We start from the raw sequence: 26,082 nt of genomic DNA on the forward strand, positions 1-26,082 counted from the left end.
CAAAGCGCTACCTCCGCTAAGTGCCGACTGACGAGTCGAGTGGCCGTGTGTGTGTTTACGTATTCCCAGGCGAATAAACAGTTTCATTGTGCAGTGCACACCCGTTAAGGCTACCTGCGGGCAGTTAAAACATAGGGTACATTCTGCTGTTAGCTAGCGCGGAATGTGGACTCAAGGATCATAGGGGCCACCATGCGTTTGGGCGTGGCAGACTTTTACCGCAATTTCCCGACTATTAGCTGCAGCTCATACATTGATTTTGCAAAATTTCTTCAGCTATGAGGTTAATGCAAGGGGGGCAGTTAATATGGTGTTGATATGGTTTTGTTTCTTTTAACTTGATTAAAACACTGTCCTGCGGCTTATATTATGCGGGAAATTACTGTATGGCTTCAACAGAAACGCCAGCAACTAGCCACGTAGCACAGGTTGTCTTTAAACCTATTCCTGGGATGACTTGCTCGTAGGTGACCCCATCACTAATATGGTGCGGATTCGGAGTAGTGTTGTTGTAGCCTTAGGCGACGTTGGCTATTACTTTCGCCAATTGACTTGGCACTTAATCAGAGTTATGGAGTTCTTCTGGCCTTCCAAGTGTGTGTGTGTGTGTGTGTGTGTGTGTGTGTGTGTGTGTGTGTGTGTGTGTGTTTTGTTCAGTGTGCTCAGCACTGGTGGTGTGCTTTTGGTTCTGCTTGTGGCCAGAGATCTTTTTCTTTTTTTTTTCTCCACTCTGTTCCCTGAAGACACAGAGCAAGGCCACACACATTCCCAGGCCATAATTGGACGGGTGCAGGACCCAGTGCAGTGTCCAAAAGACTACAAGAGATGATCCACATTACCAGAAAGCTCCCGTTCACGGTTTTAGATTTTGTTTTGTGACGTATTTGAGTCGTGCAGTTCTTTCCTCAGACTAGTTTAATCATCCAGTACGAATCCAGTACAGTATGAATATACACTCTCATTACTCTCAGTATCAAACAACACCGGCAATTCCGCATGACACAAAGAACACATTTGGGGCTTAACAAACACACACACACACACACACACACACACACACACACACACACATACTCTCTCTCTCTCCCCTGACTAGTCACCGGGTCTGCTATCACCTGACTTGGTCTTGCGGCCTAGCGCTGGTTGTGTGGACTTGACTTGTCCTGGTGCTGGGTGTGTGGGATTGTCCTGGTCCCGGGCTGTGTGGGCTGGTTTTGGATGCAGGTTGTGTGGGCTGGTTCTGGATCCTGGCCGTGTTGGCAGCAGGGCCTCTAGCTCCTGTGCTCAGAGGAGCCGTCTCCGGCCTGTGGGAGGCTGCAGGTCCTTCTGTCAGACCCAAAGTGAAAAAGAGGAGAGGATATAAAGAGAGGATGAAGAAAAGAGGAGAGGAAAGGAAAGGAAAGGAGACAGAAGGAGGGAGAGAATCAATGGTCAAAAGATGCTCTTCCTCCAGAGATATTCGCTTCAGAGCTTCAGGTTTTTTTTTTTTTTTTCTGCTGCGCTCTCCTTTTTTCTCTATCAGTCTGTCTCCCTTTCAGTTTGTCTGATTTTTCTCGCTTTCTCCCTCGCTTTCTCCCTGTCTCTCCATCTGTCTCTCTTTCTCTCTCTCTTCCTCTCTCTCTCCCTCTGTCTCTTCCTCTGGCTCTCTTTGCCCAAGGCTAATTCTTTTTCAAACTCTCTCTCTGTCTCTCTCTCTCACACACACGCACACACACACACACACAGACTCACACTCGCTCTCACAGAAGGCCGGCATTGTGAGTGCCTCATGACAACATTATGCAGGCATGCAGATGGAGTGGTCCAGAAAGACTGCTGAGCTCTGTGATGACAGTTGTGTGCGTGTGTGTGTGAGTGTGGGTGTGTGTGAGTGTGAATCAAACTGTTCCTCTTTTTTTTCCTTTGTAGAACAAGCTGAATCGGGACTCTCGCGTCACCCTTTTCCTTTTTGTCCTCTATACACTCATCATCCCTCTCTCTCTCTCTCTCTCTCTCTCTCTCTCTCTCTCTCTCTCTCTCTCTCTCTCTCTCTCACACGCACACACAGCCGGGAAATCAGTGTAGCAGGTCATCTCTAAATCCTTCCACAGACCGTCATGAACCGCAGTTGTGTGTGTGTGTGTGTGTGTGTGTGTGTGTGTGTGTAGGTTAGTGGGGGGTTGTCCCCCTGCTAAATTTAGTCCTCCAGTGGAGAAAGGGCTGGTGAGTTGGAATAGCAGCCGATGAACTTTGGTCGGAGCATCAGGGACAAGTCGAGAAGAGACGAGACGAGAACACCAGGATTTCGCTTTTTTTTTCCTGTTTTTTTTTTTCTGCTGTGGAGAGCTAGGGAGAGGCGTGGGTGGAGAAGTCCATAGAGAGGGTCGCCAAAAGTTCTCCTTCTCCTCTCTATCTATCTATCTATCTCTCTCCCTCTCTTTATCTCTCTCACCCTATCTCCCTCTCTCTCTCTCAGCTCCATTACAGGATAAGAGGATGATGAGAGAGAGGTTGAAAGATAGAGAGAGAGAGAGAATGAGAGTGTGTGTGTGTGATGGAGTGGAGAAAATGGGTGGTGTTGTAGAGGTTTTTAAGAGAAAGTTCTCCCTCTACCACTTTCTCTCCATTACCAGAGAGAGCGAGAGAGAGAGAAAGGTGAAAGTTCTCCTCCTCTCTCCCTCCATGCTAAAACAGACAGAGGTCGAAAGGACGAGAGGGGAAAATAAGGCACTGACCGAGTGAGAGAATGTCTTACGGTATTACAGAGTGTCTGGCCTTGCACATGGTGTTTGGCCATGTTCTCGCTCCTCTTTTTTCTCCCCATTAGGACAAAAGGATGAAGGAGGACGGGGGGGGGGGGATTATAAAGACCTGGAGAAACAGAGAGAGAGAGAGAGAGAGGCTGAAAGAGTGTGAGAGGAGGGAGGTGTTGCAGAGGGGGTCAGTGAAAGTTCTCCCTCCCTTTTGCTGTGAGCGAGAGAGAGAGAGAGAGGAGGTTGGGAAGTGGAGAGGGGAGTGAAGGGGGTAAGCTGGATTAACAGGAAGGGCCTCTGAAAGAAGGCTGACGGCTGAAGAGCGCGTCAGAAGCGCATATCGATTTCTCTGGAGGAGGAGATGAGGAGGTGTCAGAACGCAGAGCCCGGCGAAGGGAGGAAAGGTGGACAGGAGGCGTGTGTGTGTGTGTGTGTGTGTGTGTGTGTGTGTGTGTGTGTGTGTTGCATAGAGACAGCCCTGCACTGAGATAAAAGGCGAGAAGGTGTTAACGCAAGCCTCATTATTGTGTCTGTCTGCTTACCGTAGCATGAAGCTAACGGCAGCTGCAGATGTACCGGTTGACTTTAAGCTTTTTTGATGGCCTGATTATACACACACACGTCTGCACACACATATCCATACACACACACACACACACACACGTATACACACACTGCCATTAGTCGCATTAAAATGGATTAGTAGGCTGCCGGTGTAGTGTGAATCGATCGCCGGCGTCATCCGCCGCGTTGGACATGCAATTAATGTCGACTGGGCTTTTGCGCGTAAGTTGAGCCGCTCTTATTGAAATCAATGTACTAATGTTGTCAGAAATGCCTACCAAGGTTAAAATGGTGGCTCGCCGCAAAATGCAGAGGTGCTCCCTCATAAATACGTGTGTGTGTGTGTGTGTGAGTGTGTGTGTGTTTGTGTGTGTGTGTGTGTTTTAATGAGTTGCGGTGTCTGTTTACCCGTCGTCTCAGGGCATTATTTGAATGCTTTCAACAGTCCCTTAACACACTCATCTGCAATCATAAATCAATCAGTGCATTCATCTTAAGTCATAAATCCCTCTCCATAAATCTCAAATCGTTTGGCCACAACGAGCCATCGGACGATCCAGTGCACACACCCTCAACGCCGGTGTTACGGAAAGCGTTTATGATGCCTCTGTTCGATTTGGGTTTCACTATTTAGGGTGTGTGTGTGTGTGCACCCTCAATGCCTGTGTTACAGAAAGCGTTTATGATGCCTCTGTTAGCCGACATAAAAGAGCCCTCTCCTGTGCACTCTCAAATCAGCTGAATCCCTGTGAATATGTAAAGTCATTTTGGAGGGTGCAACTAGTCTTCAGAGCATGCTTTGATATCAGACATACACACATATACACACACACACATATACACACGCACACACATATATACACACACACACACACCCACACACATACACATAAACACATGCACACTACACACACAGACACACACACACACACACATACATAAATGCGTACACACACACAGCCTTGGCCTATATACATAAAAAGAGGAGATAATTCATTACTCCCTGCCTGACAGTGCACAAGCACGCTATCAAACGGCAGGGTAATTAGGAGGAACCCAATCTCTGGAGAAGTGTGTGTGTGTAGTGTGCATGTTTTTATGTGTGTGTATACTGTATGTGTGTGTGTGTGTGTGTGTGCACACGCCATTTAATTAATTTGCCTTTGGTGGCCTAATCCATATATTTATTGTGAAAGGACTTGTCAGGATGAACACTGTGATTTTTGAAAACAGATTCAGTTTCGTTGTTAAAGAATTTGTTCGAAAAAATCCCCCTGGTATTAATGGTGAGTAACGGTTCTGTCTGTGTGGGGGTGTTATTTGCAGAACAGAGTGTGCATACATTTGGGTTTCACTATTTAGGCCCAGCTGTGTGTGTGTGTGTGTGTGTGTGTGTGTGTGTGTGTGTATATGTATGTAAGTAAGTGTGTGCTTGTGTGTGTGTGGGTGTAAATTTGGATTTCACTATTTAGGCCCAGCTACATGTGTGTGTGCACACGTGTGTGCTTGTGCTATGTTTTAAGAAGGTCACGGCAACATTATCATCTTGTGAAAGCACATCAGCACCCCCATGTTTCCAGCTCTGCTTGCAGAACCGTGCTGTCAAGCGCCAAAAAGAACAGTCGGTTCCAGCCCAGTTCTCCGTTCCAGCTCCAGGTTCCATCTGGCTTCCACTGTGGTGTGAGACGTTCCGCGAGATCGGCAGAATGTCTCTGACTCTTCTCCACCTCTTCCTCTTTATCCCTCTCTTCTTCCAGCTCTCTTTCTCTCTCACACACTCTGCACCTCTCCAGCTCTCTCTCTCTCTCTCTCTCTCTCTCTGTGTACTGTGTGGGAGGGTTGGTGTACCAGTGGAGTGTGTGTGCATGCATGCGTGTGTGCAGTGATCTAAATGTGTGGCAGGACAACAGATGGGTCCAAGCAGAACTGCAGGCCGGCCACACTCATACAAGCACACACACACTTTCTCTCTCTCTCTCTCTCTCTCTCTCTCTCTCGCACACGCACATGCACACGCACACACACACACCTCCAACTCAGTTTTAATTCAACCTGGTTTGAGGTTGCACAGGAGAATAATTCATAGGAGGACTGTATTACGGAAATGAAATGGCCTCATTTTTCTAAATGCACCAACTAAGATGTGAAATTAATCACATGTGTCTCATATTGGAGAATGCATCCAAAAGCTCTGTCGCCACCCTTGTTTATGAAAATTCATGAAATACATTTGGGAGTCGTGTGGTTGTATTGATATTGAAATGCCTCCCTGCCACATGCAACCAGAACTATGTGAATTCTGCAGTCAGAATGACAGTCAGTCATCTCCTCGCTTATACTGCGCTCACACCAAAACACTCGTGTGTGTGTGTGTGTGTGTGTGTGTCTTCACACGGCAGGAAGGACTTGCGTGCCTGCGCTGTTCGAGTGCGAAACGGAGAGGGAGACTTGTCTTTGTGAATCGGCAAACTTTTCCGCAGATGGGGAAGCTTCTAAGATATCAGACCTTCATTTCCTCATTCGTGAGCATCTTAGGCAAATATGCGGTGCAGATGGATCATTTGGCAAACGCAAATGCCAGGATTTCCAAACGTGCCTCGCCTTCCTGGCCTCCCGACGTTCCCCAAACGTTTTTACACAATCTTCAGTTCAAATGTTGTGTTTGTTAGAGCACAGTAGGATCTGCCATTAGAGAGAAATGCAGCACTCACTATTTAATCTGAAGGCCTCTTATGGTAGTTAATATATTGTCCAGCATGTTCATCGCTTGAATGTCCTTGTACTCTTCTCTCTGTGTGTGGGTGTGTGGGCAGACCACTCATCTTTGTATATTTATTCTATCAAGGCATTTTAGCCTGTCCGTGTGTGTGAGCGAGACTGGTGGCCTGTACTGTTTAAGCCTTTAGTAGGGTTTCACGATTCAGGGAAAATATCGAATAGTGCTTTCAGTGACCGATATTGCAATTTGATTTGCAATATAATTATTGAAAGTCCAACTTCAGTTCAATATTCCAGATTTATTTTTAAGATGAGCCACTTCTCACTGGTGAGCAGTACTCTGGGGGCATGTAAATGAGAGCTCACAGACATGCCCCCAATAGCGCTGTAGCTGTCTGGCTGCATTAGCAGCTGGCTGCGTTAGCAACTCGAGCTAGGTAGAACTGATTGTTTTCGGGATGGGGGGGGGGGGTCGGGGTTTGTAACAACAGTACTAGATGACCTCGAAAAACAGAGATCTATATGGAAACTCACTGGATATCTCCTTTAACTGTCTGTCACAGAGAAAGAATGATCTAAAAGTACAAGTCATAGATGTGGCCAGATAAACCATCAGGATAGTTACAAGCTGCCCAATTAATCACAGCCTTTGCTAATAGCCAATTTGCATCGCTGCATTAATTGTGCTGCCCTAGTCTTTTAGTCCTTGTCCTTGACTGATGTTGGTGTTGTTGTTATTGATGTTGATGATGATGATGATGATGTTGTTGTTGTTTGTCAGGAAACCTCGGCCCGTTTCCCAGCTGGTGGCGCAGCAGGTCACGCAGCAGTTCGCCTCGCCCCTGCTGCCCAAGAAGGAGAAGAAGGAGCGCACCGACAAGGAGCGCAGCGACAAGGAGCCCACGCTCAAGAAGAACAGCCACAAGAAGATGAGGTGAGCCTGTGTGTGTGTGTGTGTGTGTGTGTGTGTGTGTGTGTGTGTGGATGGATGAGGAGCTCAGCAACAAGTTCACCATGATCAAGAAGAACAGCCACAAGAATGTGTGTGTGTGTGTGTGTGTGTGTGTGTGTGTGTGGATGAGGAGTACAGCAACAAGGTCACCATGATCAAGAGAAACAGCCACAAGAACATGAAATGAACAAGAGTGTCCCCTGCTGCCAGCTTTAAGGAAAGCTCTGTGTGTGTGTGTTTGTTTGTTTGTTTGTCTGTGTGAGTGTGTCTGGTTATGCTACAGAATGATTCGAGACAAGCATTTCTTTGTGCTAGCTTGTATACAAAAAGTCTGGTTTGTACTTGTATATCTTTCTGCACTCTGCAGTCTTAGTGTGTGTGTATGTGTGTGTGTGTGCGCGCGCGCGCGCGTGTGTGTGTGTGCGTGCGTGTGAGAGAGACCCTGTCAGCACATCTGCTAGAGTGTAAAATGACTTTAGTCTGTGCGTGTCTCTGTGCCAGTTTGTGTACAGAAATAGAATGTGATTTTTTTTTTTTTTTTGGTCCAATTTTCCAGTACCAAATTATGTATGAAATGAAAAGTGTGTGTGTGCATACTGTATGCGTGCTCACACATGCCTGTCGGTGTGAGTGTGTGAGAGATTGTATACGTTGAGAGCGGTGCCTCTAGTTTGCATAGTAAGTAAATTCAGTGTGTGTGTGTGTGTGTGTGTGCTTACCTCGACCTAACAGGTCTCTGATACCCGTTCAAATGTTCACACAGCTGGTGCGAGTGTCTTGCATGTCTAAGTCCTACTTCCAAACTGCAGAAGTCTTGAGGAAGTAGGTCAATTGCAAAGTGATGAAATTGTAAATGTTGCATAATGGAGGATTTGAAAAGGGGTATACAACTTGCAGATAAAAACCTGTCATGTCACCGTTCCGCTGTGGTCTCCAGTCAACCACAGACACGGAAGCCGCTAAAGGCTAGCATGGATGCTAAAGTCATAGTACTGCACTTTGTGCAGTCATCGGGGGCAGCTATTTTTCTTTTCAACTGGTTTCAAGTCAACCACAGATATGGAGGCTAGCATGGACGCCAGCAAAACAACATGCAGGAAGGGGTTGAGATTAGTGGATAATCAACATCACGACCGCATCACACACGGGTCCCAAGGCAACATTTCTTGAACCAGTTAGCTTCATTTTAGCCATAGCCCAGGCTAGCTTTAGGCTAACTGGTCTAGCCCATAGATATTGGAACAGTAGATGCCACATCATCTGTTGAGGCTCCATTGATGGTTGCCTCCACCAAGATGGCAGTGCTATTTCAGTCCTTATTAGCCGGTTCCCCCACTCAGTGGCCATCTTGCTAATGCACTTTGGGCCGTTATCGGGCAGCTATTTTTCTATTCAGGTGATACATGTGTAGACGCCTGCCATATTGCCGTTAGGAACTAACCCCAATGCATTTCTACTGAGGCTTCTTGGAGTGCTGTGTCTCAGTAGAAAGTCTCTGGTCAAACTGCAGTAGTGCTTGCTGCTTCATCATGTTCATTGGTAGTGTAGAGTGGTTAAGGAGCTGGGCTGGCGTGTAGTAGCCTGAAAGTTGTCGTTTCAGTTTCCACCGTTGTGCCCTTGAGCAAGTCCCTTGTAATATAGTTGACAAATGTAAGTCATTTAAGACAAAATGTGTCGTAATGTAATGTAGTGTAATACAATGTAATGTAATGTAATGTAATGTCTTTCTTGTGCGTGCAGGCCCCGGTTAAAGAACATCGACAGGAGCAGTGCGCAGCATCTGGAGGTGACGGTGGGCGACCTGACGGTCATCATCACAGACTTTAAGGAGAAGGCCAAGCCCACGTCCACCTCGTCGTCCAGCGCCGCCTCGGCCGACCACCACAGCCAGAGCGGCTCCGGCTCCGACAACAACACCGAGCGGAGCGTGAACGTGTCGCGCTCCTCGTCCCCCCGCGGCGAAGCCTCCTCCGTCAACGGAGAGTCGCACTAAAAGAAAGAGAGAAAAAAAAAAAGAAAAAAATAACCTGCCCACCTCCCCCCATACCCACTGTTGACCTTTGATCCTTGACCCCCGCTTACGGTTATCCCATCTTATCCTCCCAGGCCCACCGCACCCACTGTTCTCAAACCCTAAATCTCCCCTGCCCCCCCCCCTCCCTTTCCAACGTCGAAAGGGACCAACGACCTCTTTGTCCACAGTCCTCCTCCTTCCTCTTCTCCTCCTTTTTCCTCGTCCTCCTCCAAACCTAATACTGTTCCCCCTCTCTCTCCCCTCTCTGAACATGCACATGTAAGGCTATGTCAGGACCTTACAGCAAGCTCTTCCCTCTGAGAAATCCACTACGACACGACAAACAAAGCAACCGTTATCTCTCCTTCTCTTTTTTTCCTGTTTTCTGTTTTTGGGAGTGTTGGGAGGTGTGAGTGTATCTCTCTCTCTCTCTACCCCTTTGTGGAGTATTCCAAACCTTGGTCAGCTTCTTCAGTCCTTGTGGTTTAGGGACGAAGCCACATCTGGCATTGGCCTGCACAGGGGTCGACAAACTGTAGTAGAATTTCTATGTCACTTTCAGGATTAACACTCTATTGATATAGCATTCTAAGAAGACCATTCTAGAACTTCTCATACCATAGAACTCATGCATCCTCCATTTCAGATTGTTGTCGGCACTCTTCATCCAATCAGTGTTATCGATAACATGTAGACACTGACGTGAGCCCCGCCCACCTCATCTCACTTCCATTCTCCCTTGTCCAATAAGAACTATCGTGGCATGATCTGATTCAGAGTCTCAATGCATTATGGGAAAAAAAAGTATGAAACTGTTCCCCTTCATTGTACAGTGATTGATTAATCAAACTGTGATAGAGTAAGACCTATTCCTTCTTGGTTTTTTTTTGTTTTGTTTTGTTTTGTTTTTTGCACCTGCTGGTATTTGGTGTGGTTACATGAGAGAATATTTTACATTAACATTTTTTCTTTCATTTGTTTTGTTTTGTTTTATTTTGGTTTGTCGCCTTTGCATTTATTTTTGTTTTAAAACAATTTGCAGCACAAGTTATATAGATCATATCATGGTGTTCTCTCATTGCTCTTGCCAAGGTTGCTATATAATATGTATAAATATCTTGGTGAATTATGTGTTAATTAAAAGTTTGAAGAAAAGGAAAAAAAAACATTTATTACTTAAAAAGACATTGTATTAGTAAAGATGTTGACATTGAATCTCCATTTTATAGATTTGAGCTTGTCATCAAGAGATTTATGATTACGTTTAGAAATGTCACTGAATAAAATGGAAAGATATAGCCTCATCAGTTAAAGACTTGTAAATAAAGTGATATTGTGGGATTTGCAGTAAATCGAAGAATGCCCATATTTCCTTTTTTGTTGTTGTTGGAGGTAATGTGTCCCCATTTTATGGCATCTGAAAGAGGGGAATTGGCCAGATTACATTCTGGCCATTCACTTAGTGTCACAAACCATCTACCAGCCAAGTGTAGGCTTATTTTTAGACTGCAACTGGCCATAACCATTATTCAGTCTGATGCAGATGGTTCTAGATGTATTCAGAGAGACAGGGTATTAAAGAAGATGATTAGACATTTGCCTCCCAATTAGGCGTGATGCATTGAGCTAAATCCAAGTTCTAAATGGTGCTTTTTAATAGTGTTTGCCAACAACGGTCTGGGTGAAGTCAAGCAGAATGCCATTCGTTGAAACGACCTGTGATTTTATTGCTGGTCTACAGAAGCCTATTCACACGGGGGTGCAGCCCATGACCCTATTTGTTGAGTCTTTTAGGTTGCAAGTGCGACTTTGACCCTCGGATGTGATATCCATTGCTAGACACACATTGCTATAGCTGAAACTACCATATTTAGCCTGTTGATTTGAAATGCTCAAATCTACAAAGCACTATACTATAGCATAATGACCGTGCCGTTGTCTATAAATAGCCTTAATGGCGTATCATGTTTCAGCTCCGAATGGGCTTTCAGACGGGAGCAAGCCATGGGAATATCACTTGCTGGAGTCACCCAGGGGACGCCCCTCGCAACGCCTGAATGCGGTGGGGGATGGTAGTGTCTGTTGGCTTGGCACCTCAAGACCACTCATGGCTACTATGAGCTTTTGTTGATCGAGTTGGCCTGTCTCTGATTCGGCTGCCATGATTCTGAGAGCTAAACCACAATTAACTAACCAAGATGCGGCGATACATTCGTGTTCTAGCGTTATGCATAGTGTTTGCGATTGTCTCCGTGTTGTACGTGTTCAATAATCTTTCCTCGTTGGGGACCTCCGTTGCCGTTGTTGGGGGTCTCGCTTTCTCACGATCCGCTTCTCTACAAAGTGACGTCGGGAAGATAGCTAGGCGATGGCCGGAGACAAGGGCCCCGGTGGACCTGCAAGGTTACAGGTAAGATCAAGTCTGAAAAACAGTGTCTAGTCATCCTTAGCCCCGGTGTCGGGCACAAGTGCAACCAGGGTCGCAGAATTATTTGCAGTAGCCTATACGCCGAAGATGCAACCCTCAAGGGAGCAAACGTGGTAGAAGAGTGCAATGGATCCTACACAAGAAAAGTGAAAACACAAGGTTACAAGTAATGATCAGCTGGCCGGACGACATTATTGCATGATACTAGTTACACGAGTGTCCCGAGTCTGCAGCGTTACAATGTTTACGACGCATCCCATTCTGAAACCCACAGCTCTTCCTCTCATGTATCGGAATGTCTGATGGCTAATCTTACAGCTAACGAGTAGCATAGTACACTTACTGACTTGACTTTTTGTGCTACTCTGGAACAGATAATGGTGCAGGGGTTGCACAGGGTTGGGTGTTCAATTGGTCTGTTATGAAATAACTGGAAATGTTTGCCATCACAGGGATGTCCATGTAAACAAGCCACTGTTGTCCGCTTGTGTTGTGTCTCAGGTCACGTTCTATGCTGCTTGAGGGCTGAGTTACAGCTGGAAGTAGACAGATTAGAACAGCTGGTCCAGACTTAATACAGTCTATAAACTACAGAGTTAAAGGTATACTGACTACCGTGTTAAATATATAAAATATATTTTTGCTATTGCCATTTTATCAGCCAGTTTAATTAGGTGTGGAGGTTTTGAGTGACTGTCTGTTTTCATTAGCCTACAACGTGACATATTCCTTTTGAAGTTCCGTTTAGAGGGGCCTCGCATCCTGGTGAGAAACTAACACAGGAATCGTCCTCCGTTTTCACACATATCTGAATTGTGTCAGATCCTCGCCTGATGCAATATTTTCACTAGAATGAATCAATCAAATACTGAGTGTAAGGCCTAAGTTGTCACAGTAACACAGTTTTAAATTTAAATCCCAAAACAAGCAATACACTTGGCATTTGCAATACATGTGTTTTGACAGCAGGCTATCCTCATTACATGAAGGAGTTTTAGACTGACTATTAATGCAGCTCTGTCAAGAAGAAGCCTCATAGGCCTTTATTCTCTTTGGCTCTATCCTCTGTAATTCATGGTCAACTCTGCCCCCTCGTGGTTTGTCATATGTTTGCATATGTGACTGACTCCAGAGCATTGTAATTGGTCTAATTTTATTCTGAAGCAAGCAAGTGAAGGGGTGAGTGTAAAATGGGCTGACCTCAGGCTGTTATGGTGATTGATACATCATGCAAATTAAATGATGAAACCTGAAATAATTACTCCCAGATAGCAAAATCAGATTGGCAGATAACGTGGCATACCACTTCTGGTAAACTTCTCATGAATATTAAGAAAATACATGAAATGTTATCATAATGATGGCTGAAGTAGAATTGAATAAAAGAAAACAATTTTTAGACCTATAGTGGCAAAATATTGGGGTATTCGTCGGCAACCAGTGGACCACCAGCAAATTGATGAGCAAAACACCAGCAGACCACCAGATCTACTGGCAGTGGTCCGCCAGCCTGTTGCTGTCTGGGCTATAGCAACAAATAGTGTTTGTAAAGGCTGCCCCTATCGCATGTGAGATGTGCATCTTTCCTGCTCGATGGTGTTTTAAGCCCCCAACGTCGTCTTCCAAGCAACACTGCCACCGTCGACTTAAAGGCTCCTAAACCTAACCCTAACCCAACCTAACCTTAACCCTAGCACCTTCCAGGCAGTGCTGCCTTGAAGACAATGTTGGGGGCTTAAAACACCAAGAAACATCTTTCCTGGGCTTCTGAGGCTGTCTTGGCCACGTCCCTGGTCCGGCCTTAAGCAAGTGCTACTCCATTCACAATTGCATGGATCGAAGACATGCATCATTGACACACAAGTGTCGGGAGGAACCCCCCACAAGTGCGTTGATTCGCAATTCGCAATTCTCGTCACGTGCCACATGCGTGGGACACAGATGTGGGAGCATGTCAGGGCCTTTAGATATAGAGATAAAAAAAAACTATGCAGAGGCTTTTACCCAGACACATTCCAGTGGACACGAGTTAATAACTATGCTTTTATACAGGCACACTAGAGTACAGGCACACAAGAGAACAATCTTTTGTGTGTGTGTGTGTGTGTATAAGAGAGAGAGAAAGTGTGCACGCTATTGTTCATGTTACATGTTACCCTTAATGTTGTCAATGCTCTAATTATTACTGTAAGAAAAAAAAATGTAATGTTGTTTTGCTTGTGCTTTGGCAACACCTACTTACAGTCAAATTAATAAAGCAACCTTGAATTGAATTGAATTGAATTGAGCAAGCCTGTAGTAGGCCCTACTTGCCTCCATGGTGGTGAGGAAAGGATTAACTAACTTAACTTTATGCAGGCAAGGTGCTGGCGAGGTCACTGGCTCCCCCACTACTCCCCCTACCGGTCCTCCTCCTCCTTCACCTCCTCCTGAGAGGAGGAGGCGCGGGCGTGAGAAGGAGCCCATGCACCTGGCGGTGGTGGCGTGCGGAGACCGACAGGAGGAGACGCTGACGATGCTCAAGTCTGTCGTGCTGCTCAGCGCCGGACCCATGAACTTCCACGTCTTCGCCGAGGAGCAGCTGCATCAGGGCTTCATAGATGAGGCAAGTTGAGGCTAACTGGTCTGAACCACTTACAGTGAACTATGCTAAGCTAGGCTTGCTGGTCTAACCCACTTTTAGTGAATTATGCTAAACTAAGCTTCAGAGATTATATGAGTGAGCAGCAATAGGCTATCTGGTCTAACCCACTTCCAGTGTATTATGCTAAGCTAGGCTAACAGGCTTCAGAGATTAGGTGAGAGAGTAGCAATAGGCTAAATGGTCTAACCCACTTCCAATGTATTATGCTAAGCTAGGCTAACAGGCTTCAGAGATGAGGTAGCAGTAGGCTAACTGGTCTAACCTACTTCCAGTTAATTATGCTAAGCTAAAGCTAGGCTAACAGGCTTCAGAGTTGAGGTGAGTGAGTAGCAGTAGGCTAACTGGTCTAGCCCACTTCTAGTGAATTATGCTAAGCTAGGCTAACAGGCCTCAGAGATCGTGGAATTGCCCAGTTACCCTCCCGTTTAGCAATCTGTAGGCTAACGGGTATGCCCCGTGCACAGGGAAGAGAGTGGTTTGCATAGTCTTATCTAACTCAGGGACACAGTAGATAACAAATAAGCTAATTTCCCAAAAAGCTAAGATCTAGAGCTACTGAAATGGCAAGTCCTGATTGAGATACTCAGCATGTCTGTAACCTTTGACCCTCATGCAGCTGGAGTCCTGGCCCGGTCCCCACCGGTCCAAGTTCAACTACACCATCTACCCCATCAGCTTCCCTGGGAAGCATCAGGACGAGTGGAAGAAACTGTTCAAGCCCTGTGCCTCGCAGAGGCTCTTCCTGCCGGTAAGGGCCCCCTGGTGGACACAGATGGTCATACTGTTATGTGGTATCCTTAGTGGATGATGCTGAACAGATTTAAGGTTGTACGAAGTTAAATAGAGGTAAAATCATTTAAAGGCACACAAGTGAGGTTTCTGTCAAAGTAAACTTTCTTGACATTCAGACCATACAACAGGGAGTGCACAGTTGAACAACATTTTGTTTCTCCAAGCTCGATGTGCAAACATAAGATTTAGGCAAATTCACATAAGACAATAACAGATAAAATGTATATGCAAAGACAAGAAAATACAGATATTGGTTATTACAGTAGTTGTGTTATTGCACAATGTAACAAGAAATTTTGACACTGCACAGACTTGCATACACTTTCAGAATGTCAAAAAGTAGGTGGCTAACAGGAACTTTAAATGAAACATGACTACAGACCACTGGTCATGTCATATGTGAAGTCTTTTTGTATGCTGTGTTGGTGTATAATCTGCTTTTTGTATTGCAATTTAGCAAGAAAGAAGCTATGTAACTAAAACCGTATTGATTGATCGATTGAATACACACGCACACACTCACCTCCCCACATGCAAACATGCACACACACTCACTTCCACACACACACACACACACACACACACCTCCCCACATGCATACTGTACATACACACCCAAACTCACCTCCCCACATGCATACATACACACACACACACACACACACACACACACACACACACACACACACACACACACACCTCCCCACATGCATACTGTACATACACACCCAAACTCACTTCCCCACATGCATACATGCACACACACACACACACACACACACACACACACACACTTCCACCCACCCACACACACCCACTTCCCCACTCCCCCCCCCCCCACACTCCCCCCCACACACACACACACCCTCACCCACTCCCCCACACACACACACACCCTCACCCACTCCCCCCCACACCCCCCCTCCCCCCCACACAGCTGCTGCTGCAGGACGTGGACTCTCTGCTGTACGTGGACACGGACGTGCTGTTCCTGCGCCCCCTGGAGGACGCGTGGGCGCTGCTCGCCCGCTTCAACGCCACGCAGCTGGCCGCCATGGCGCCCGAGCACGAGGAGCCGCGCATCGCCTGGTACAGCCGCTTCGCCCGCCACCCCTTCTACGGCGCCACCGGCGTCAACTCCGGCGTCATGCTCATGAACCTCACCAGGATCCGCGCCGCACACTTCAAGGTCAGAGGTCAAAGGAGGTAGCTCCTCAGGGGTCCTCTAATTAATTATGTTTGAGTGTGATTAACGGCTTAAGTTTTACCGTAATTTCCCAACTATTAGCCGCGGCTTATACGTTGATTTTTTTGCTGAATTTCTTCAGTTATGAGGTTAATGTGCAGGGGCAGTTGTGTATGTGTGTATATTTTAGGAGTACATTACATACATGCACACTGTATCGGAGGGCTTATTGTAGGGCCTCATTTAGAAGGCTCAATGTATTTATAGTTTTTTGCATGAAAATCCTCCCTGACACCTTAACTTCACTCTAAGCAGTGGCATGCCGTTTCATAACATAGCATACCATAACGTGCATCCAACAGTATTTCCACATGCACTGGCATTACCACGCCACAAGAGGGCACAATTGTCATGTGAAGAAATTGTTTTGTGAACAGCCGTGCCTCTAAATGTTTCTGATGTCTTTCAGATCAGGGATTTCTATTCGTTCATTTATTTTGATAACTTCGCTGTGCATTTATGATACATTTGCTTATTCTGCACACCCAGCAGCCAATTATCTTCTTCTGTGAGTTAACGGAGAGAGACCTTCAGTCATGTATTGTAAAGGGCTTAAAAGTGTTGCTGCTCTCTGAGAAAGGACTTTGTGATGGTTTGAATAGAGGTGTGTGATTGTGAATATTAGAAAACAAATCTTTCTGTTTTTTTGGGGTTCTACCATTTTTGTCCTGTAGATGCTGAAGTGTTTGTGGTTTTTCAAAACTCAATGTTTTGTTACATACACAACAACATCAGGGCTCAGAGTTTTCACATGAGTTGCATATTTGAAAATAGATATAATCGCACATATAATATATGACCACATTGAAAATATCTGCTAAATTTGGGCACAGACCATGTTTACCTTGTGCGGTAGAGTCTCAGACAGAGTCAGCAGTCAGTCAGAATTCTTCTGAGAGCTTTGTTCATGGTACCAGAGACCTACGTTGTGTGGCTAACAAGCGCAGTGTGAACAAAAGATACACTTCTCACACAGTCTTGACTAAGGATATCTCCCCCTATGGTATGCTATACGGTCATTCCGTGTCAAATCACCCAATTTCAGCTACATTTGGAAAGTGACCCTCTCCAAAAAAAATCGGAAATAAATCACAGGTGTTTTTAGACTAAACCTATGCTTAAATCTTAAATAGTATATCTGGATCACTAATGGTTTAAAAACTACAGCCCTTTGAAGCTTCAAGTCATTTTAAGCATTGTGGTGAACAATCCTTTTCGGTCAACTTGCAACGTTATTGGTTCTTTTGGTATTTCACACACATCAGTGAAACTATGTGAATGGAAGCGCATTTTCCTGTTGAATTAAGAAATCTAATCAGATGAGACGTGTCTTGTGTAATTTCCCCTGAGCTGCAAAGCTCTGAAAATGGCTATAAATTCATTATGTGAAAAGACATCACTTTTGAAGGCTTCTCATTGGAAAGGTATGGTCCATGTACCAGCACACCAACAAGGTATTTATGGGCCCAGGCAGAAGAAGTACATGAGCAAATGGAGAACACCTAAAAGTTAAAATGTATTCCTGCATTCCCCTCTCAGAAACTCAGATGCTTCTGCACTCACATTTTAACCTTAAGCGTAACTAATTAATAATCAACCTATATAAAACTCATAAAAGTGTGTGTGTATATATATATATATATATATATATATATATATATATATATATATACTGTATATATATATAAATTGATTTTACCTGTTAAATGTCAAACTCATTCATTAAAAAATCCCAGGAAAAAACATGCCTTTAGTAGACCAACACAAAACCTTAAATGGAATGAATGGATGCCTAATCGAAATAGCACGTAGCATGGCATGCCCAATTACTGTCAACTGTGCGAGCTTGACAACATACAAGCTGTATTACCTCTACAAATCTCCTTTTCATATTTATTTGGGCTAGGCCACACTCCTCCACACATCCACATAACACTTGACAATTTCCAGTTGAAAGAAAAAAACATTTAGATGTATGACTTTATTTCAAGAATGTACAATATGTAGACTGTCGCTCCTTGAAACACAGTGTTGCTGATGGCAAAGCACTGGGGATTCACTCGCTAAACTAAAGTGTTAGTGTCCAAGTTTTGATTCTTGAATGATGAATGACTACATTTTCATTGTTCAGTTGTCGTGTCTTCGTGTTGTCCTGCCGCCTCCTGAACCATGACCTCTCCCCAGGCAGGGGCGTCATCTCGTCGTCCATTCGGCCCGTCATATTCTGTAGTCGTCCCTGTAGTCATTTCCTCCATCATGTGGGCTTCGGCCCTCCTGGTCAGCCTGGTCACAGTATCCCTTAGACCAGCGGTTCTCAAACTGTGGTACCGCTGGTGGTACACAGACTCTCTGTTGTGGTACTCTGTGAGTCTACAAGATGATTTGTTTCATGAAGATAAAGTAATCACTTCAAATGATATAAAAATAATGAAAAATTCTTACATTTGAACTAGTTTTTTTTATCTTTCTTGAAAAAACCCCCCCAAAAACAATGCAGAAGTGTGTACAATGTAAAATATATTGGCCTACGCTACCGTATTTTAATGCTGTTCATAATGGTGGTACTTGGAGAGTCAATTGTTCTCTGGGGTGGTACTCATTATGAAAAGTTTGAGAACCACTGCCTTAGACTAACAGACTTCAGCGTGCTGTCCAGGCTTACCACATTGCGTAGTGATTGTTTCCTTGTCCTCTAGACGCACCCCTCCCTCCTCGCCGTCCTCTGCCACTCCTCTGTCCTCCTTGTCCGTTCTGGCTCTGGAAGAACTTCAACATTTCCCGCTGGAGCTCCGCTTCTCTTTTCTGCTGTTCCTTCACAGAAATGTCTGCACAAGACAACAGATCAGAGAGCTCGCGCCGTCCCCAATTCACACCATCTTTAGTCATGTAGTCTATCACCTCCCCTCGCAGGCCGCCCAAAAAACTAATTCTAGTCAGAATTTTCAGGTGTTCAGCGTCGTTTGTGCCCGAGTGGATTCTCACCGCCTTTGACACGCGAGCCATGAATTCAGAAGGCGACTCATCTGTACCTTGCTGCACATCCATCTTTGTCGGGTTCTGGGTATTAGGATATATTTCACGTAGGGCTGCGTAGAGATTGTTCAAACATGCTGTAAATGTTGCCTTACCCAGTTCTGATGTGGGATCGACTTCGAAGCTGGGTGTGAGTTTTTCTCTTAGATCGAGCCAGTTTAGCCCCGTACACTTAGCCAGAATGGCAGACATCTCCAGGGGGTGAGGATTGTACGCAGTGTTGAGTTTGCCAATGGTCTTAATGAAATACCCCACTCCGTCTTCTGGCTTTGGCAACGACTTGACAACTGCAGTAAATTCACTTGGAAGCCACAGTCTCCGTCTCGTGAAAGGCTGCTGCACCTCCATCAGAGGGTCCGTCAAACTTGTAACAAGCTCCAGGCTTGCCTGATCTGGTTTGTCGTAGTCGGGACGTTGCATTTGGTGAGTTTTTCGGAGAGTTCGGAGGAGCGGGTGTAGATTTCGTTGTTTCCTTACTACTCCTCTGCTGGGGCCGCTTTGCTTGAAGTGGGCTGCTGGTCAGGGTCAAACAAAGTCCATGGGGAATGCTCCTCCTCCTCCCGTGTTGGTGGTGCTGGGGATTGTTCCTCCTCCTCCTCCTCCTCCTGTCGTGGTGGTGGGGGTTGTTCCTCCTCTTTCCATGTTGATGGGGGTCGTGTGCTCTGCATGCCAACACTCCTCAGGAGGCCTAGGAGACATACCCCAGATGTTAGACACAAATCACCACCACCATTAAAGAGGAACTATGCAGGATTGGCGATTTCATCTCTGGTTTCGGTTTCGTTTTTCGTTTTCGCTCGTTTTATGCTTGCATTTTCTCTGCAGAGCTTCCCCGACAGCTTTAGCGCGTATATTTATACATGTATCTAGGCTATATTTAATATAAATTGCAAGCGTGGTTCTTCGTCTCAGACTTCCAGATGTAAACAAGGAGCGATCGTCTCCTGCAGAAAGTTGCATAGGGTCTCTTTAACCAGTACATTTCCACACATACCCTGCAGAAGGAGTGCATGAGCAAATGAAGGCGCCACACACACATATGTTGTCCAAAAAGTGACCAACTACACATCAAAATGGAGACCATCCAAACCGAGGAGACAAGACAAAACTCGAGTTTATTGTAACGGATCCGGGAGTTGATACAACGTATACACCAGCATCACCACCATGCCAACTCAAACTGTTATGCTTAAATTCATTTCTTGAGATCCTCCTTTTGTGAGGCCCATCTCCGGCCATATCTTGCTATGTGAGGCGCCGGTATTGCGTCAGAGGAAAATAGCTCTGACCGGTGATTGTGTCAAGAGACGAACTTGTCAATCATGATTAATCACTGTGACAAAAAGCTGCGCATGCTCATGATTGATGAAAGGTGTTTGGGGTTGGCTTGATCGAAGACTTTGGGTGGCAATGATTGAAAATAAATGATTGAAATATATACATTCTGGAATTTCCCACTACACACACACACGCACTCGCACACACAAGCACACACAAGCACACACACACACACATATACACTGTGGTAACTAGTTTTCAGGATTAATCAAGAGTTTCTAAGGCAGTCTTCAGTCAGTCAGGATTCTTTCAGAGAGCTTTATTTCAGCACCGGAATCTTACACGTGAGGCCATTCATCGCAGTCCAATACATTGAAAAGACACACTTCTTCTTAATTTCGGACATCGACACAATTGGCATGCAAGCACAATCAGTACATGGTGTTGTCTTGACCTGCAAGGTCGTATCCTAATGCAACCGCCATCTGTAGCATGCTCCTGCGTCTGACCTAATCCCAGTAAATAACTAAGTCTGTCGACCCGTCCTGGCGCCTTTAACAAATGCCTCTCTAGGGAAACAAGCTTCTAAGAAGGCCCAGGAACATGCCACAGATGTCAGACGCAAATCATCATGATTTTGCTCCTGTGGGCTAATGCATACCATAGATAAGAATACTTTGGTGAAAAAAAAACAGACAGAGAAAGAAATGAGAAACTAACTAAACACACACACACACACACACGCCCGCGCACACACACACACACACACACCCCTAAGGATTACCTAAAATTTGAAATGTATTACTACATTTGCTGTAAGCCCTACTAAATGCTTGGCACGACTTCTCCAGAGAAAGCATTGTGAAACTGTTGCCATGCGTTGTGAAACCTCTTGACGTGCAAGCAGCATGATAATTCTATAGAACTGCTTTGCTAACTTCAGTCATAGATGTTTTCCTTGCCTCCTCACCCTTGTGCCTGTTGTTCTCCTTTGGGAAACAGAATGACATGACGTCCGTGGGCCTGCACTGGGGAGAGCTGCTGTTGCCGCTGTTCCACAAGTACAAACTCAACATCACTTGGGGAGACCAAGACCTCATCAACATCATCTTCCACCACAATCCTGGTAAGGCAACAACAACAACCACAACAACAACAACAACAGCCATAACCGCAACAACTACAACAACTACATACTACAACATGTTACATATGCGTTGTGCTTTTCTAGGTAAAATGCTATACAGTGAAGGGGGTGGGGGTGTCGTGTCGAGTTATCCTACTTTGTAAAAATGTCCTATTTGCGTTCTAATAGCGTCACAATCCATTGTTTAAAGCCGCGCCGCATTCGGATGGAACACCGCCATGGGCACTCACCGCCTAGCCTGGCACACCGTCCCAGTGACGCAACGCCTTCAGGCTTTTGCTGCTGGTCTGGTCAACTGCTCATTGAGAAGGATTTCTGAGTTCCCGAAATCTGCGGAACTGCCCCCTTTGGTCGAGAACCAATCAACTTTGAGCAGCTCCAACGGCTCTGGGTAGAGGCGTGTTCAAGGCAGAGGAAAGAGTGTTGTTATTGGTTTAAACTCGGCAAACCACTTTCTGACATCTACCAGTAGCAAATCGAGGCACTTAAAGGAGGCGGGTCAACCAGCGCTTGCAAGAAACCATGTTAGCACAGGCTGTTGGTCAGACTAAAGTCTCGCAGAGCCTTTGAAAGTCGATGGTAATCTGGCTACTCACCGCCACCAATAGCCAAGTTTACATGGATTTTTTTTTTTTTTTTTTGTCATTCCGATTAAACTATTCCGATTGAAAGTTTTGTGCCATCTGTTTACATGGGATACGTCTATTCCGCTCAGGTGCTTTCAAGCGCTTTAGAATCTTTGATCGAAATAGCCATTGTTGCCTACTTTTCAATGGGAAGATACAGCAGGCAATCCGAATGACCGTATATTACATGGGTGTTTGTTCAGACTAGGAACGGACTACACCATCTCTTTCATTCCGATTGAAATTCTGATCGGATCAGGCATTTTCATTCCGATTGATGTGTTTATATGCCCATTTTTATTGAGCTGTTATTCCGTTTCTGATCGGAATAGAAGTGTCCGTGTAAACGTGGCTAATGTGTAGAAGCACCCACATGGGTGGTGCGCGGCGGCCATTTTGCTCCAGAACGCTCACCACGCACCAGCTTGAGGTGAACAGTGAGGGAATGCAGCAGCCTAGACTCACCTCTCGTTCTCTTCCAGCACCTTAATATAGAAATCACCGTCATGATAATCACAATCATTTTCATTTAATTACTGGCTTAATTGTCTTAATGGCAGCCTAGCTGTTTGTCCTATTTGTTAGAGCTTAGTAATTACTAAGAGACATTGAGATGACATTTCCAGTGCCTTGTGTTGATAATTGCTGTCATCAAACAGCGATTAGTCCTAATGTTTATTTTCGACTGTGAATTTATTTAGCAAAGAGAACAAATGGTCAATTTAAAAATACCTCAGATGTGTCCAAATCCTCTATCAATCACCATGTCTGCAATTGCTTGCAAGAGAACAATTGAACTGTGTCCATTTAAAAAGTTTAATAATATGTTGAAAAAGTACTTTCGCAACTTAATTGCTTTCAGTGACATTTGAGAGTCTTGAAGTACAAGCGCTTCAACAACGAATATTAGAACGTTTTCAGAGCAGATACAGACACGTTTATCTGAAGTTTTTTTTACATGCAATGAAAATAACAAGTCTGTGGGTGCCCCCTGAAAATGGTATTTCCAGCACTTTGATGCACTATCTACAGAGCACTGTTCTGGCAGTAGCTAGAATTCCATTTGTTATATGGTACTCATGGTCACCAAATCACCTCCATCCATTATTCAATTCAATTTCAATTCGTATATACAGTATAGTATATTGAGCCTCAGGCTGTCTATGCGGAAGTGCACTGTTTTACCCACCTTGATTTTTCATCTTATGTGTTTGTTTGTCTGTATTGTATGTACTGTATTGTCCTTTTGAATCCTTTTTGTTCTGTGTCTTTGTAAAGCGTCTTTGGGTACCTTGAAAAGCGCTATATAAAACCTATGTACTATTATTATTATTATTATTATCTTCATGAGCTACAGATGATGTCTTATATATATTTTTTCATCCTGCTCTATGCTTGTGTGTTATGCAGAAAACTTGTACGTCTTCCCGTGCCATTGGAACTTCCGGCCCGACCACTGTATCTATGGCAGCAATTGTGATGCTGCCAAACAAGAGGGTGTGTTCATTCTCCATGGCAACCGTGGAGTGTTCCACGACTCTCGGCAACCGGCGTTTAGAGCTATCTACGATGCTATCAGAAAGGTGAGTCTAAACCTGCATAGATATCGGCCTTGGCTTCAATTTCAACGGTGGAGTATCTTACATGACATACTTCAGCTGATAATACACAAGGCAATTTTGAGCAGTGTTGCTGGACAATGTTCCTGAGTATTGTGGTTCTGGCATCTGCTGTGATATTGACAGCAGTGTGTTTTTCTTCTAAAGAGCTTGAATCATCAGTTGGCAAATTTTCATGTGGTTTAGCAGCGTTAGCATCAAATAATTGATCTTAGTTGGCTTAATGCGAAGCAATAGAACGTAGACTGTTCGTGTATCTTAGGAACGTAACAGAACTCGTAATGGTCTGAGTGTTGCGTTACGCTTCACTATCACTTCGCTATTTCCAATGTGATGCCCACCTAAGAGGGGCTGATGTTAGGAGACACAGAGAGTGTGACCGCTAACTGCCATGAAGTTTGGTTGTTAGCCTGAAAATAATGGCTCATTTACGCATTCATTAACGTTGCAAAATCGGTGCACTTCATAGGTTTAGTGTCCTTTCAAGTGCAGTAGCGATGTAAGGGTAAGGCTTTAAAAGGTGTTAACGTGTACGATGGGAAAGTGAGACAGGCACAGCTGCAGACACTCACACACAGCGAGGAAATGGGTGGGACTGAAGGGATTTCTCCAGACATCATTTCGGACACACACACACACACACACACACACACACTCAGACACAGCCGGCTAATAAAGTGACCCAGCAGCCATCTCTCAGTGTAAAAGCATAAAATCAGGGTCTGGCTGGAGCTCATAAAGGCCTTCTGAGTGCTCCTGCTACACACACACACACACACACACACACACACACACACACACACACACACACACACGCACACACACACACACACACACACACACTGTGGATAGTGCTCCATCAGCCTCTACAATCAATACTGCTGGACAGTAAATGGTGGTTTATGGCTGGAGATGTGTCTGGGTCCTTAAAAAAGGCCACAGACGTGTGTGTGTGTGTGTGTGTGTGTGTGTATATTTGTGTGTGCCAAGGCCAGCAGCATTTCCCCAAAACCCACACACACATTGAGACACATAAAACAGCAAAAGAACACAAAGCCTAATCCTTTCTGATTTCCTGAGAGCATCATAAATGCATTTTCATTGTGTGTGTGTGTGTGTGTGTGTGTGTGTGTGTGTGTGTGTGTGTGTGTGTGTGTGTGTGTGTGTGTGTGTGTGTGTGTGTGTGTGTGTGTGTGTGTGTGTGTGTGTGTGTGTGTGTGTGTGTCTGTGTGTGTGTATGTGTGTGTCTGTGTGTCTGTGTGTGTGTCTGTCTGTGTGTGTGTGTGTGTGTGTGTCGGATGTACATGTATGTGTGTGGAGTGCGCTCAAGGTTGTGTATGTGGGTGTGTGCGTAGTTGACTGTTTTCTGCCACAAGACTTTGACAGCAGAACTTCTGGGGAAACTGGGGAAGACGTAAGACTGTAGCTTTTGCAAAATAGACAGAAAAGTTAGAAAAGACTCTTTCTTTCCCACCCTCATTTGTCTTTTGCTGCCTAGTTTTTCCCCTCTGCCTTTGTGGTTTCAAGACAAAAGCATCGTCAGAATAATTTTCTGCAAAATGTCACTCATGAGGGCTTTTTTTTTTTTTTTGTCTTTTGCCGAGACAGCTAATTAAGTCTCCCGATTTCTTTTCTCTTCTTTTCTTCTCTTTTCTGTTCTGTTCTGTTGCCCTTTCGCAACAGTTCCCTTTGGAGCAGGATCTGGTGAGCTCACTCCTGCTCCCCTTGGAGATCAAGCTGAACGGGACCACGCACACGTACTGTGGGAAGGTCCACCACCTGTTCACACAGAACTTTGGCCCAACCTTAATAGAACTCCAAAGATCCAGAGACCAAGATGGATGACCTGAGGAGGAAGGAGGAGGTGATGGTAGATTGCTTCACACTGTTCTCACCCCTGTCACGTCCATGTTCTCCACCGTGGGAGACTGTTTGTTTGTTTTTGTTGTTGTTGTTGTTGTTGTTGTTGTTTACAGGGCGTGGTGGAAGGTCCGTGTTCGCCAGTAAAGCAGTATCTTTGTTTTTTAGAAGATCTGAATGGACATGTATGTGCACTGACAGACACACACACACACACACACACACACACACACACAAACACAAAGAAACAAACACACAGCACCCACAAACATGTGAAGATTTGAATAAGTACTGTGAATAGTGAGGATGGGATTTCTGTCTTCTGAGCGATCTTTCATTCAGGCAATGAGATGGGTGGAATGGTCAATATATTGTTATTGTTTTTGTTATTGTGGAGCCCACATTAAGGCAGGGATCACATTAGCCGGCG

The 26,082-nt window shown here is 45.1% G+C and overlaps 2 protein-coding genes across 2 annotated transcripts; both read left to right on the forward strand.

Annotated features, from left to right (window-relative positions):
- Nucleotides 1–6,795: 6,795 nt before the first annotated feature.
- Nucleotides 6,796–10,340, forward strand: yaf2 (YY1 associated factor 2; the record flags this gene model as incomplete). The annotated part of the gene is given in 2 exon segments (XM_062518505.1): nt 6,796–6,948; nt 8,707–10,340. Coding segments are annotated over 2 exon segments (406 nt in total), but the record flags the coding sequence as incomplete, so codon positions are not given.
- A 693-nt stretch (nt 10,341–11,033) lies between these two features.
- Nucleotides 11,034–26,053, forward strand: gxylt1b (glucoside xylosyltransferase 1b). Its single transcript, XM_062518189.1, has 7 exons — nt 11,034–11,390; nt 13,767–14,013; nt 14,669–14,800; nt 15,781–16,032; nt 21,403–21,526; nt 23,584–23,756; nt 25,476–26,053. The coding sequence occupies exons 1-7, from the start codon at nt 11,179–11,181 to the stop codon at nt 25,635–25,637; spliced, it is 1,302 nt and encodes a 433-aa protein (XP_062374173.1). The 5' UTR covers nt 11,034–11,178; the 3' UTR covers nt 25,638–26,053.
- Nucleotides 26,054–26,082: the final 29 nt, after the last annotated feature.

Source organism: Sardina pilchardus, chromosome 17, assembly GCF_963854185.1.
Source record: "Sardina pilchardus chromosome 17, fSarPil1.1, whole genome shotgun sequence".
In the NCBI taxonomy this organism is placed as follows: Eukaryota; Metazoa; Chordata; class Actinopteri; order Clupeiformes; family Clupeidae; genus Sardina; species Sardina pilchardus.